Here is a 14,477-nt window from a genome sequence, read left to right on the forward strand (position 1 = left end):
TGTGACTACTAGAGGGCAGTGTTGAATGCTTCAAGGCCTAATACTTCTTTTATCCTCACAGACTTTCTTGGCTTAGACTGGGGCCTACTTATGTTGTTCTTATCTGTGTGCTGCATCTGTCATGGTAGAATTTGCACAATCATGAGCAAGCCCTAATGCTTTTCCTCTCCCTATGTATTAACTTTATTGAGTGATAATTTGTTAGGAAAACTCATATTCTGATAATAGAAATGGCCTGATTTCTTCCTTGTGATCTTAATGTGAGGTAATACTTTTAAATAAGAAGGAACCATAGACCAGGCCCAGCTGTACCATCTAGGTAAACTAGGAGGATGCCTTTTGACCCATTCCAATCCCCTCTTGAGGAAACAGTTGATTGCTGATATGACATCCTTGTATGACTCGTGCAAACCTTTAAAGTGGATTACTACACCCCACCAGTCTGCAACATTGTGTATACCAATTGCTTTCAAGACTCTGTGCTTTAGGCACAACATTTTCACTTTTGCCTAGGGCAGCAAAAATGCTAGCACTGCCCCTGCCCTAGGCACAGCTTGAGTGCCCAAGACCTGATAAAAATCATTGGCATTCTCAATCAGCAACTTGTAGTAAATAAAAAGCTAGATTGCTATTTTTTAATTTTTAAATCTCATCTCTGTCATGCAGGCACACATGTGTGAACATGCACAAAGAAAGGTGTATATACAGAATGAGGAGCAGGTCCCATAGAGGGCCCCCAAAATTGTTTTGTTATCTTACATCGGATAGGCACAGCACTTGTTGGCCCTAGTAAAGATGACCATTTGTTAGGATAGTTCTATTTTTGAGAATGGTGCACTTAAGACACCCATTACATTAGGGCACATTTTTCCTCAGCAGCCTGTTTCATCTCGGTTATGGTTGTCTGAGCCTTAGTCTTGATGGCTTCTAAGTCCAGGTCCAGGTCCATATTCTGTATCTTTCCAAAAAAGCTGTCACTGGCCTCTTCTTCCTCTTCATCCTGCTCCACCATCTTTGCAAGGTCTTCAGGGAGATCAACATCCCCACCAGCCATCTGGATCTGTGCTTCATCATGCTCACTCTGTGGGAAGAAGGGCAGGTGGAATCAGTCGGGGGACAGGTAGCTTAGGCACATATTCCCTTTTTATGGCTGCTTCATTTATGTGACAATGGTAACTTCTTTAGATCCCATTCTACAGCTTCCTTTATGCCTAGTTCCATTGTTAAATGAAAACACAACAATTTAAACAATTTAAAGTTTCTTCTGCACTAACTAAACATGTGTTAGTGGCCCACCTCAGTCCCCAGCAAAGCTGTTTATTTATTTATTTGTTGTTGGTGATACCAACCTGCGGTAGGCGATATTTGCCTCTCATGAGAACTCGTAGGCTGGCCCTCTCAGCCTTCTTCTGTGCAAATGCCTTGTCTCTTTCAATCCTGTTGAAAAAGCAGCAGACTGAACGATGTCAACACCTGTGATTTCTGCAGATACTCATTCATACAGTGAGCCACTTTGTGAACCTCCCAGACTACGGACTTTGGTCTGGACATTAACTAATGTGATGTTTCTTCTTTCAGATTGGCAAAAGACAATAAAATCTCAACTTCCTTCATGTCTCTTAACGCTAGCACTACTTATCACAGTTACTGTTTCAAAGTAGTTTAAATCGTTTTCTCTTCTGTTTTACCTTTCTTGCTTAGTAAAGCACCTTGTGATGTCACTTGTTGCTAAGGGTGCTAAACAAAACAAAGTTTGCTTGATTGCAGTAAGCTTGTACTATAAAGCTATGTGGCCAGTGGCTCACTATTTGAGGTCAGATTAAGGAAGAGATTGCAAAACACAACAACAATGACACAAACCTACTTAATCCAGTAAAATTCAAGTAGGGCCAGAGCCTATCCTAGTAACATTAAGTACTTGGAAGGAGCCAACCCTATAAAGGGTGACAGTCAATTGCAGGGTCCACTCATACACTACCCACCCACACACACACAGACACAACAGAGCTAAGAATTGCCAATTAACCTAATGTGCACATCATTGGCAGTAGCAACCACTGTGCCACCTGTGTTTCATACTCATTTCTAGGCATATTCCTAGACATACCTCACTACTTGCACAAAAGCAAAAAAAATGTAATCATCCATGTACTTGCATTCACAAAGAGCTTCAATTGCAGACCCTGAGGTAATAGTGAACTGATTGCTGTGTCCACTATGAAAGCTCAAGTCTCACATATCCATTCTCAGGTGAGATTCTTCTCTCAAAATGAAACTAAACCCCATCCCCTTCCTTGTCAGTACTCACTTTTCCTCCACCAGCTGCCTCTGATATTCCTCAAACTCCTCACGAGTCATCCCTTTGGATGCAGCCGTCTCCTTCCCATCTCCTTCCTCCTTCTTTTCTTCCTCACTCCCTCCACCACTCAGGTTCTTCATTTGGCCCCCAACCAAAGTCTTCAGTAGGAATGACATTCTTGCCTATGGTTGAGTAGTTTGAGGGGGTGGGGGTGGGGAGTAAAGAGAAGATGTGGAAACTTTTCCTGGAAATCAAAGATGAATCAAGTGAAACCTGGCTAGTCCCTGTTTGTATTTGTCTACTGTTCTAAAGTTCTACAGCATTGATTGGAAAGTTGCAATTTTTGCAAAATTCAGTAGCACTGGGAAGACAGTTGCACTTCAGCACTCACCGTTTCAATGCTGATAATACTAGGTGGATGGCGTTACTCCAAATGAGAGAAAAAAAAAAAAACTGAAAGCATGTAAGAAGCTTAAGTCATTAGAAGCAGCTCTTGTCAGCTGGCCAGTTTCACCTTGGTTAAAGGAGCTAATAGACCTGGGTTATCTGCCACATAGAGGAGAGACTAGGCTGGAGGCAGGTGTGCTATGTGAGGTTCAGTTATATACCCCGGCAGCACCTTTCCACAAAGGCAGGGGCACTGAATGTTGGAATGTTAATGCAGATGTTAAAATAGTAATTGATTTGAGATGCACCTAAAAATTGTGTCAGCAACCCCCCTATGAGAATGCATTTGTCTGCAGGGAAAAAAGCCACTCATCAGCCTGTAAGGCTACAAGCCAATACACTTTGACTCATTTGAGTTCACAAGATAGAATATACATTGACTCTCATATGGATTTTTTTTTTTTGTTGGAACGTGCATTCCAGCTGAAATCAACCTTTGGAGAAGGTTTGGGTAAGGGCTGGAATGTGAAATCTCATGTATTACAGTATAGCATCCTCACATTGTTATAGAAGATCACCAGTGTGGTAATCCTTTAAAAGGAATGTCCTTCTGTTGTTAACCTCCCCTGATTTTAGTGATGGCTGAGAATTTTTTTTTAAAATCTCTAATCAGCAGGATAGTTACTGAACAGGGACCTTTTCACTAAATTCATCTTTGATTTCCATGGAAGCTTCCAAAACTACTTCTTTTTACTCCCTACGCCATCTCACTACAAATGATGTAAGGTAAGCAACAGGTAAAAAAATATTATATACGGTATGTGTAATTTATGGGTGGAGTTTTCCTTTAAGGCCAATATTATGTTGGGATTACAGGGACACAAGGAGCCAGTTGGCTCTAGTCTTCTGTCCTTGACCCCAAAAAAAGCCAAGCCTCTGACCTGGAAGTGACACCAAAAGTGGTCATGGGTGGGGGGATTAAAAATCCCTTACAGATGAAGGAACATTGAGCTGGGAGTTGTGAGGAAAGACAGAAAAGGGTTTATATGGATACAGAAAGAGAATCCAGAATATAGACAAGAGGTGAGATAGAGGTATGTTTTAGTGTTTTTGAGGTTTAAGTTCCACAAGCACGTTATCTGATACGGAGGGATCAAGGGCGTTAAAAAGTGCCAGGACAGCCAGTGGGTTTATTGTTTTTCCTTTTCTGTTTGATAGTTGGAGTTCTTCCTTATTCTCTCCTTATAGTACCATATTAGATATTTATTTAATAAAACACCTTTATTTAACTCACTTTTGGTCTTCTATAAGTCATTAGGTGGCAGCTTGTGAATGCCCATTCCAGTCTACAAAGCAAATGAAGAGGACATCAGCGCTGTTTGATTTTTCTATTATATTGCACTCTGCTCCCAATGCTTAATATCCTGTAAATTCATACACTATTTATTTTTGCCTTGTTATGTTAGCAGACTAAGAATCACAGCAATTTTGTGTTTTTGGTCAGCATAATTAATGTTAAACATTATAAAATTTCCTTTCTCATTTTGATAAAATACCTGTGCACTTTTGCAAAGCACCAAAATATGAACCAACATATTTCATTTACAGGGAATATCATATCCAGAAATGCTAAAGTAGGAAACAAACAAGTTAAAACTCTTTCCACTAGCTGAAGTAAATAAAACAGTACAGGTTTCCAAGTGCAAACTTTTAATTTCCTTCCTCTGTTTCAGCCAACCATTCTGAGGTAAGTGGTAGTAGCTAAGACAGGGGTTTGGTAAATTTAGATTTGGACAGTATATGTGTTTTCAACAATGCAAATCTATTGTGTCACGTGGGTAATTGAACAGTAAAACAAGTTACAAAGAGGATTGTTTACATCTGGTCAACTGAAAGTGGACACTCTCTCTTCTATTACTACTGATTCTGGTGGTGGATGTATCTGGTTCAGGGTGCATGCATCACGAGTTCAGGGAAGTGTGGCCATCAGATAAAACAACTCTGTTTATGACTTGCAGTACCTTTATAGTCCAAACAAGGCCAACTGAAGTCAGTGAAGTATGTTCTGCTGGACTTCTGTCCAGTGACAATGTCTTCTTTGAAACATTTTTAACTAGCGGGTGAAAAATGTTCTGCTGACGTTCTGGCTGCTGACAATGTTTTCTCTGAAGCATTTTTGGCTGCAGTGGTGACATAACATTTTGAAGCTGATCACCTTTGCAGCAGATGATCAGAAATGTGTACTTGGATCCATTGGGTGTATCTCAAGTGATCAGACTTCAGTATTGTAGGAGGCTTTAGTATTGAATTGGAAAGTCAGCAGAGTAGTGTATACTGTTCACTCTTCATTTTTCAAAATACAAAGTCACATAGTCTAGAAGCAGAACGTTCCAACTCAATTAATAGTAGAAACTTAGTTTGTGGCCATAATGCTATCTGCAGTGGCCTGCCTCATGAACCTGAGGTTGATTTGCAGTCACGGTGTTCCTTCTCAAGTTTTTCACGCAACTTCCGGAAAGATGGTCGTTTACTTGGGTCGGACTCCCAGCAGGACCTCATCAGAGTATAGATTACAGGGGGACAGTCATCCGGAGCTTCCATGCGGTAACCCTGCTCAACTTTCTCCTTAACATCTTTTAGAGCCTGTAAGAAGAAGACATGACTAAGCTGCATACAGAAACTGAATGTTATTAAGAAGACAATCTAATGATGAGAAGGTGTCACCTGGCCTTAAAATAAACACTCCCAACTGAATACAAACATGGAGCATACTCATGGCAAGATGTAAAATGTTTTTGCTAAGATTATATTGATCACCAGTAAGCAGACCACAGTGTGCTGCTGGCTGACCTGTGCGATAAACATCATTATTTAGTGGCATGATTTAGTGTTTGTAGGCGAAACACTAGTAATTTAGTGTTTGCAACTTTGGTTGACAAAGGGACATAACATCTTGTAGCATGATGTCAGCAAACTCCTGCTGCAGGAATAGTAGCATATCTTTATTCGTGACACAGTGCCTATATACAGTAGGTCATCACACTTACCATCTTGGGATATGGTTGCCTACCATAAGAGTAAATCTCCCAGAGAAGGATACCATAGCTCCAGACATCTGAGCGGGTTGAAAATTTCTGCAAAATAAATTAAAGAAAAGAACGGAAACCACTCAGACATTTTCTATTTTACTGCCCTATACAGTGTATGTCAAGTGACATGCTGATTCTCAGATATTGGATTACTAATAGCAGGTCTGCTTCCCTTTGATTTTAGCAGGCCTGATGTTGGGAGTCTTCACAGAGGCAGAGGCTTAAATGCATAGCATGAATGGAGATAGCCAGTGCTTTCTGGTTTGGGGTGGAGCGAGTAAAGAGAGAAGCTAATAGCTGGCTTAAAGAAAATGAAAAGGTGTTATAGCTTGGCACTTCAAAGGAGGAATAAAACCTTAATCCATCAGGAGTGCAATTGGGCCAGACTCTGCTTCCGCTGTTGCCAATTAAACTTGACACGCCTATTAAGTCTCACAAATAAGCTATGAGCCCACTAACCTCTTTCTTGAGAGCCTCTGGGGCTGTCCACTTGATAGGAAGCTTGGCATTGTCTGTGCTTTTAGGTTCTGCCTTGGCCAAACCAAAGTCACTGATTTTGGCTGTGTTCTCACTGGAGATCAAGATGTTACGAGCTGCCAAATCTCGATGCACAAGTTTTTTGGACTCCAAATACTCCATCCCTTCACAAACATCTCTATTCATTGGAACACAGAAGCAGTGCAGGCCCAAAACATTTAGTGAATTAGAAATGTATGGAAAGACAAGTATAAACAGGATATCGGTACAAAATAAGTATATGCACATGAACAGAAATACATCAAAACACATCCTCATATCTCCTAAAGTCCAGACTTGACACACATACTTGAAAAAGAGCAATGCTGGAGTGGCTAAATCCCAATGTGCTGTCATCTAAATTATCAGAAGAGACCCACAAATCACACTGAAGACAGTGGATATAGGACTGTTTGTTAGGAAGCTGAGACTAAATATGGAAAGCAATGAGAATGAATTTGTGGAGGTACTTAAAAATAACATACATTCTCTTAATAAAAAAAAACAATAAGATTCTCACAGTGAAAAGCGCAGCAATTGTTTAACATCCACAACAGAGCGCCCTCTTGATCTCAGATAGTTCACTAGGTTACCCTGAAAGAGACAGAGCAGCTTGATGTCAATTTCCACTGGTCTATATCTGAAGTCAGTTGGTTGGACCCTTTACACCACTTGCTACTGCTAGTATCTCATCCTCAATATTATTTTTGAGTACAGAAGCCTACCTTGGCCATTAATTCAGTGACGATGTGAAGTCCATTGTGCAAGATGACCCCCAGTAGCTGCACAAGATTCTTGTGTTGCAGCTTTCTGTAACAGAGATACTTAAATGAGCAGTGTCAATACGAGTCCAGAACAAGAACATCTGAAAGGGTCACCAGTACTAGAAATGATCACAGTACCAAATAGCTGAGCTCTGCTTTTGACATGATGTATATCCTGCAACAAATCAAACTGAATTCTGTCCAACAACCTTGATGTACTTACGTCATGACAACAGTCTCTTCTAGAAAAGCCTGGGCTGTGACATCACACTTGATGTTTTTCACTGCCACCTTTTTGCCCATATATTCACCTTCATATACAGCTGTGGGACAAGAAATTACAGAACAGAATGAGCAGAGGTACTCCATTTAAGGAATGTAACAAGCAACTGAGGTCACACCCCCACCTATTGGTAAAAACAAGGCACTGAATGTCTGCAAGTTCTGATAGTCTTGCAGGCCAAGGTAAGTCAGCATAAATCTAATGCAGGAGGTGGATGTCTTTCTCTTTGGTTCAGTTCATCTTTTTATATCAAGCCAATCACATTTTCTATCTGGTTTATCTTGTTACAGTATGCCATCCTTCCTCTCTTACTCACCCCCAAACTCTCCCTCTCCGATACTGTTACCTAAGATCAATTTCTCCATGTCCAGCAGCCAGCCAGCTGTGGGAAGATGTGAACAGAAGAATGAAAAAAAAAATCAAACTGTACTGAAAAGCGTTATTTAGATTTGACTTGTATGCTCCAGCTCACTTACCTTTAGAGAGCTGCTCAGCAGCTGACTTTGTACCTTCTTTTTGCTTGGGCTTTAATAAAATGGTAGCAATTGAACCCTTGTTCTTCATGTAGAACTGGTAAAACAAGAGACACCCAAGTAAAATGTCAACTCATCTCACACACACTTTAACTGAAAGGAATCATTATCCTAATTGCTGCTTCATTACATTACAGCGCAAGACAAAATGAACATCATTATTTATGAATTAGCACAGTGGTCAAAGGGTGAATACCTCAATCATATCTATCAAGTTGTAGAAATACTCTGCATTATCAATGGTCAGCTTATTATCCTTATACATGACTCTGTAGTGGATGATCTCATTCTGAAAGCTCACACACAGCACATAGTCTCCGGGGTGGCGAATGGACTCCCGCACAAGGAAGAGACCATCTTCAGGGGGACGCAGCTTCTGCACAGCCACAGGACCTGAGATCTTCCCATGGAACCACCTGCAGAAAGGTTGACACAACTCCTCAGTTTAGACAGAAGACTGCCTCCATGACTCAGTGATGCCAGCAGGGTCAAAAACCTTCACTGAAGGTAGAAATATGGGGGTGGGTGGGTGTCATACATGGCTGGTGTATTAGATGAGGTCATTTAAAGCAGCTATTTGAGTGATCACTCAAAAAACTTTATTAGTCAGAATAGAAACTTTAGGAAAGAAAGAAAGAAATAGTATGGGCTGGAAACTTGGTTTAGACTACTTACGGCATAAGGCTGAGATTGGGGTCCACTCGGATGGCTTCTCTCTCCCGCACGCTGCTAGCAGAGATGAGTCCTTCTTCGCCACTCTGGTTGTGTTGTGCTATATAGAATCCCTTAGTCTGAACCAGAAAGCACATTTTCATTACCTTTCACAAAATGCAGATAACTGCTTTCCCTTAAACAATCATTATTGCCACATGCTCACCTGGCTGACCTCCATAATGGTCACAAAGTCACCTTTGCGGTAGGCCAACTCACCAGGCTTGGGCTTAGTGTGGTCACTCTTAGCAACACACTGAGTACCAGGAACCCAGCTTTTCTAAAAGGAGAACATGAAGAAAGGTTATAAGGTGTACTACAACAAAGATGCACTAATAACAAGATTGGTGGACCTCAACTGCTTTGTGTATTGACCAGATGTTTCCTTTAAATGACTAACTGGATGATCACTATTTCTTGTATGAATCTCTTTTTTAAACAACTTTTGGAAAGTATTTGTTACCCATCCTCTATTTGGAAAGGCATCTTATCAGCAATTAGATGTTCACTGTGTGAAATTCTACATGTAGGCCTCAGCCTGTTTTGACCCTCAATTGTATTAAAAAGAATTTAAAGTGTATGTATTTATGTATGCAGAGTCTTTTATCAGATATGAGTGCCTTGCTGCTTTTATTGTGGGAAATGATTGCACAAAAATAATCATTTAATAAGGCAGGGCATAAATTTAATTTGTGGTACAAATGGTACAAGACTTGTGGTATTGTCTTGGTCAGAGTTTTTGCACTACCATACAGGTTGTTAACATTAGCACCACAGATTTCTTTGCATTCGCTGCACTGCCTAAATTTTCCATCACATGGTGCACTCAGACACAGCCTTAAAATAACATCTTTTTTCTTTCTACACTTTTTTTTTAATGGTGTCTTATCTCTATTTCCTCTTCCCATATTATGAGAGTTTTCAGCCACATATGTAATAGTGAATATGAGATACACAAACTCTCACAAAAATAAGAAGAACTGAAAGCTTTCACATGCTGTAGTTTGTCTACAGAGCTTTTAGGAAGTCAGTGAAACTTAGACTCATCTCACTGATGGAATCCATTGTGAAAAGCCAAAGTTCTTGAAAGTCACTATTACAAATTGACAAGTCACTTTTAAAAACATATCTTTCAATCATAATCGTTAAAGAATATCAAATCAAACAGAATATAATGTGTACTTTTATTCCCTTGTTTATTTGATAATTATTACAGCTTATCTCTAATAAACCTTGCCCTTTAAATACAATAGAATAAATCTGCTGAATATAGTGTAAACTCCAGTTCTGCATTTTCAGTTATTACTCCTGTCACACACGTGCGAGTAGGAGGCAATCAACATGTCCAGAGGTGAGTGAATGGCTACAAGGTGGGGGGTGGTATGATGGTGCTAATGCCTCTCTTTCTGACCCTACGGAACTAAAGAAGAAAAATAATCATTTCATACCCACAACAACCAATATTTCAAACAGTTCACCATACACTCCAGACCCCACCATGATGACGTCGCTTCTGGCTCCACCATGATGACGTAACTTCTGGCTCCACCATGATGACGTAACTTCTGGCTCCACCATGATGACGTCACATTCCGGCTCCACCATGATGATGTAACTTCTGACTCCTGCGGATGACGTCACCTCCTGCTTCCGTCATTTCCGTCATCTTATAAAAACTGACTGAATGAAATAATTGATGTCGAATGTCTGATAATAATTCTTTATTTATCAACTTGACCGGAAGAAAACATTATATGGGGCCAATCCCCAAACCTTTATATTTGTCTTGTGACTTATTATAATATATCACACTTGGTTTTTAACGTTTATTTGTTTATGTTAACCTGAACTGTGTTTCTGTGCTCCAGTGCTGACAGGATAGTCTCTAGCTTGCTCACAGACCAGAATTCGATTAAGCAAGTTGGAAAATGTTACATTATTTTATATTATAGGAGGCAAGAAGCAGGCTTAGTGTGAGGTGTGGCATAATTAATTGGTAATTGAATATTTTTTCACCAGGAATGTCTTTTTCATTATTTCTGCACTCAAATATCATTTTTTTATCGTTTCTTAAATTCTTAACTTACTTTTGGCTAGTTTTATTGTGATAAAATGTTCAGTGAAAAGTTAAAGTTGGGACTACAGAACTGTATATAGGGCCCTGTAAAACAACAGAATAAAAGAACAGGAAAACAGGCTGACAATGTCAACATGTGTCTTATGCCAGTGCTGATAATAGGCACTTCCATGCACAGATAATGCCTTATATTTATGCAGTATATCCCCAGCTAAGGAAGAAGCAGGATGTGCCAGACCAGGCAGAGAGAGAGGGTGGGAGAGACACACTAGACAGAAGCATGTTGTGCTTTCCCATGATATCAGAGAAGAGGTGACCCTGCCACTGGTAGGGATGCTTGGCCCTTACCAAAATGAGAATATTCTAAATTGGGGCTGACAAAGGGCATATAGCGTCAATTTAGAATATTTCTCATTATGCTGTACCCTTAGCAGAACAGATAGTGTAGTTGCAGTCATGGAGATGTGGAACTTTTAGGCTTATTCAGCAACTCAGAAATACATGTTGCTGAAGCAAGTGCAGCATCTCCCGTGATCCCAGAAGTGAGCGTAAGGTGGGGTTGAAAGGTGCCTCAAGCTCACAGATTTAAAAACTGTGGAGTCAGGAGTTGGAAAGAACAAATGTGCAGCTAGAGAGTTGCAGAGAGAAACAAAAAGACAGAAGATGAAGTGGGTGGGCAAGTGGACAAGTTATGCTATTCCATTAGACATGTCCAGCACATATGCAGCATTCCCACAGAGGCTGCAGTTTTTGTTGTTTTCTTATTATTTTGTACTTTGCTTGGCACCTTGCCTTTCCCCTCCTTTTTGTGTTTATGTTTTGTACAAGGATGCTTACAAGAGTGACCCTTCGCGGTCCATACACATGCTTCCTCCAAATTACAAGCAACTGATTTACTAAAAATGTGCGTATATGAAGAAATGTAATACCCTTTTTCGCTGTACAAACCAAAAAAAAAGCATTTTTCTATTATGGTGATCAAGTTTGGAGCAATTTGAGATATACACCACTGGTGCTAACACCCAATTGTTTTCACTTTCATTCTAAGTGCTCCAGGCTACAACTTGTTGCAGGTTGTTAATATTGGAGGCAGTCATTCTTATAGCCAAGACTGTGTGTTCAAAACTGTTCTTGTGGCAGCTTGCCTAACAGGATAGAGCTGGAAATACAGGCTGCAACAAGGTGTACTTGTGCAATCACTCGCTATGGGCTCACACAACTTGTGTACCTCACATGCCTTATTACGATATCTTGAGAATCATGCTCACAGATCATAAAATAGTTGGAAAAGCCCAGACATATCGAAGGACATTTCTTTTGAATTATTTGATTAAGCATAGGTAAACAGCTTTATTAAACTATATTTAATGAAGGACAATGTCTTATTAGGGTTTGTTCTGATTACTAATGTTGTCATTATGCTAATTCTGTCAATTTTAAGAAAGGTACTGTTACTTAAACAAGAATAGAAGAAATTTTTGGGACCAGAAAATATGTTTTCCATTTAAATAATGGCAATTGTGCAAGTGTGCATTATGAAAATTCATCTTATAAAGAATTATTAATCTATTACTGGAAAAACCAGAGCAAATAAGTATTAAACATACCTACTGTAAATCAGAAATTCAACTTGAAATTGTATATTTAATTTTAAATTACACTTTAGTGGTTTCTTTGGATGAGAGGAAACATCAGGCGCTATATAGGAATAAACATATCATCTGCTCCCGTGATACAGACCAGTTTAACATTCCCATTCAGACCTATATGCACATTTACAAGATATGGAAGAAAAACCTGAGTGCCCAGAGAAAACCCCACAAAGACAAATAAGAGAACGTACAATCGGACTGGCTTTTGAACTCAGGATACTGGAGCTATAACTTTACTATTTTGCCACCCTTGCTCAGATCTTGATAACATTGTCTTGATTCCATTTCACATCATGATTGAACAATATGCAATAAATGAAGTACGCTCTGAAATTTCTATAAAATACCATATATTTTATAGGAAGAAGAATTTTTTAGGCACAGTTTTACAATATGTATATTTTACCTGTGACTGTGCCTGTGCAAAATGTAACATTACTTGGTATCATTCTGTAGAAAAACACTTCATGATGTGGGCTAGTGTGCTTTATAATTTGGGCTTCCTCACCTGACTAATATGCCAAAAGAATTCCCCTAGTGCTCATATTCATCAAATGCATCAGAGTAGGAAAAGAGTGCTAACTAGCTCAAAAATCTCAACACACGCAGATTTAGTCCTCCTCTTAAGAGTAGGAGTAAAAGTCTTTTATTGGTTTTCCTAATTTCTGAAACTACTCCTAACTTGACTAGGATTCAGCAGAGCTCGCGAGCTGTCCAGAGTCACTAGGAGCTGACAGATGAAAGTGAAAGGCTGAATGTTTTGGAAGCACTAGACAATGATGAACTTGCAGTAAAATATAGATCTTATAGAGATAGAATAATATTTGTAACAATGTGTATGATTGATCAGTCTAAGTGGAGAAGCCATGAGCTGTCGGATGAAATGAAAGTGTTGGTAATGTTATGTTGTTTGGCCATAGGGAAAATGCCCCTTGGTAATTTGGATATGTCGCAACCAACCCCTTCTTGAATTTTACACCAAAGTTTGAATGCTCTTACAACACATGAGGTAATACACAGATTTATACATGCCCCATTATCCATGTTGGCTAATTTTAAAGCAATGTTATATTCATGCAAATCAGCAGACATAAAGATCATTGCCCCAAATGTGGAGGAGCATGCAAATGTGAATTGCAAACAATATCACCACATCAAATCACAGGTGCATAAGAATACAAACTGTACTGTATATTACCCTAAAGATAAGAGGGGCAGGATGGGTGGCTGATAGCAAAATGTCACACGGGCATGCTGGGTTCTGCATTCTGTGAACCCATGGAATATTTGCATTACTCTTTACAAGCCCGAGAAGGTTCAAGAAGCTAGGCAGAGACCTCCAGGACGAGAGATGAATAGAGCCTCACATAAGGTAAAGGCTGACCTTGATGAGGTACACGGGGTCTGGAAGAGAAACAATAGAATGTGACTTCAGAAGAACACTAAACTGAACACTAAAGAAGAATGTGGCCTATTTCAGTAACTTTACAAGGCATTTTCCATGGTCATAACAGCGGGTGATTTTTCTGAAATCAGGGCTATGGATCAATCATTGTTAAATAAATGTGCCTGTTATCAAGCTTTACTCTCATTCAGTGTGTGTGTCTCGGTCTTGCCATCTTGGTGTTCGTTAAAGTATGATTTTTGATGTTGTTGCAAAGTGGCAACAATTATGTGCATCTTAGAGCAATATCCTACCTCATTATGTTTATCTTCGTCTTCTCTCTTACTACTTTGAATACTGTATTATTAATTATTACTATTATTATTATCTTTTTGGTGACGCCTTAGCGTTAGTATCAAAAAAACATCAAAACGTCATAAAGAGTACCAACTTGCAGCTTGGGATGCTGTGAAATTGTTACATTATTCATTCTCAAATGTGGCCTCCTATTCCTTGCTAGGAGTGGCAAGTAGGAAGCTTCGTAACTGCTTCTCATGTCTTACTCTAAGGAAGGACACATTCTTATACTAGACACTGATCTTAATCAAGTGTACATAAGATTAAGATGAAAAACATGAACTGGTGTAGCTGTTGTTGTCATGGTAAGTGTGACTTTCTTACAAAATAAAAAACATTTACCACAGTGGAAAATAGAGACAAAAGAAGATGAAAGACAAGGATGTCTACATTAAAAGCTTAGGTTTTGAAAAAAGCAACTAAGA

The 14,477-nt window shown here is 39.4% G+C and overlaps 2 protein-coding genes across 5 annotated transcripts in view; both read right to left on the reverse strand.

Annotated features, from left to right (window-relative positions):
- Positions 1-665: 665 nt before the first annotated feature.
- cplx4c (complexin 4c) lies at positions 666-4,273 on the reverse strand. Of its 2 annotated transcripts, XM_039766729.1 has the most exons (4): positions 3,981-4,273; positions 2,309-2,543; positions 1,350-1,437; positions 666-1,081 (listed from the first exon to the last, which is right to left on the reverse strand). In XM_039766729.1, the coding sequence occupies exons 2-4, from the start codon at positions 2,473-2,475 to the stop codon at positions 851-853; spliced, it is 486 nt and encodes a 161-aa protein (XP_039622663.1). In that variant the 5' UTR covers positions 2,476-2,543; positions 3,981-4,273; the 3' UTR covers positions 666-850. The 2 variants fall into 2 exon arrangements, with proteins under 2 accessions (XP_039622663.1, XP_039622662.1); XM_039766728.1 differs by lacking the exon at positions 3,981-4,273 and having other exon boundaries at positions 2,309-3,974.
- Positions 4,274-4,379: 106 nt separating this feature from the next.
- The window catches only part of matk (megakaryocyte-associated tyrosine kinase), a 37,218-nt gene continuing 27,120 nt past the window's right edge, over positions 4,380-14,477 (reverse strand). For all 3 annotated transcript variants that reach the window (XM_039766726.1, XM_039766724.1, XM_039766725.1), the window contains exons 3-13: positions 8,749-8,862; positions 8,547-8,662; positions 8,068-8,287; positions 7,815-7,908; positions 7,655-7,720; positions 7,279-7,378; positions 7,017-7,101; positions 6,812-6,885; positions 6,235-6,430; positions 5,734-5,820; positions 4,380-5,329 (exon numbers count right to left, since the gene is read on the reverse strand). In XM_039766726.1, coding sequence (XP_039622660.1) covers positions 5,138-5,329; positions 5,734-5,820; positions 6,235-6,430; positions 6,812-6,885; positions 7,017-7,101; positions 7,279-7,378; positions 7,655-7,720; positions 7,815-7,908; positions 8,068-8,287; positions 8,547-8,662; positions 8,749-8,862 — 1,344 coding nt within the window. In that variant the 3' untranslated portion in view covers positions 4,380-5,137. The remainder of the gene's footprint in view (positions 5,330-5,733; positions 5,821-6,234; positions 6,431-6,811; positions 6,886-7,016; positions 7,102-7,278; positions 7,379-7,654; positions 7,721-7,814; positions 7,909-8,067; positions 8,288-8,546; positions 8,663-8,748; positions 8,863-14,477) is intronic.

Source organism: Polypterus senegalus, chromosome 10, assembly GCF_016835505.1.
Source record: "Polypterus senegalus isolate Bchr_013 chromosome 10, ASM1683550v1, whole genome shotgun sequence".
Classification (NCBI taxonomy): domain Eukaryota; kingdom Metazoa; phylum Chordata; class Cladistia; order Polypteriformes; family Polypteridae; genus Polypterus; species Polypterus senegalus.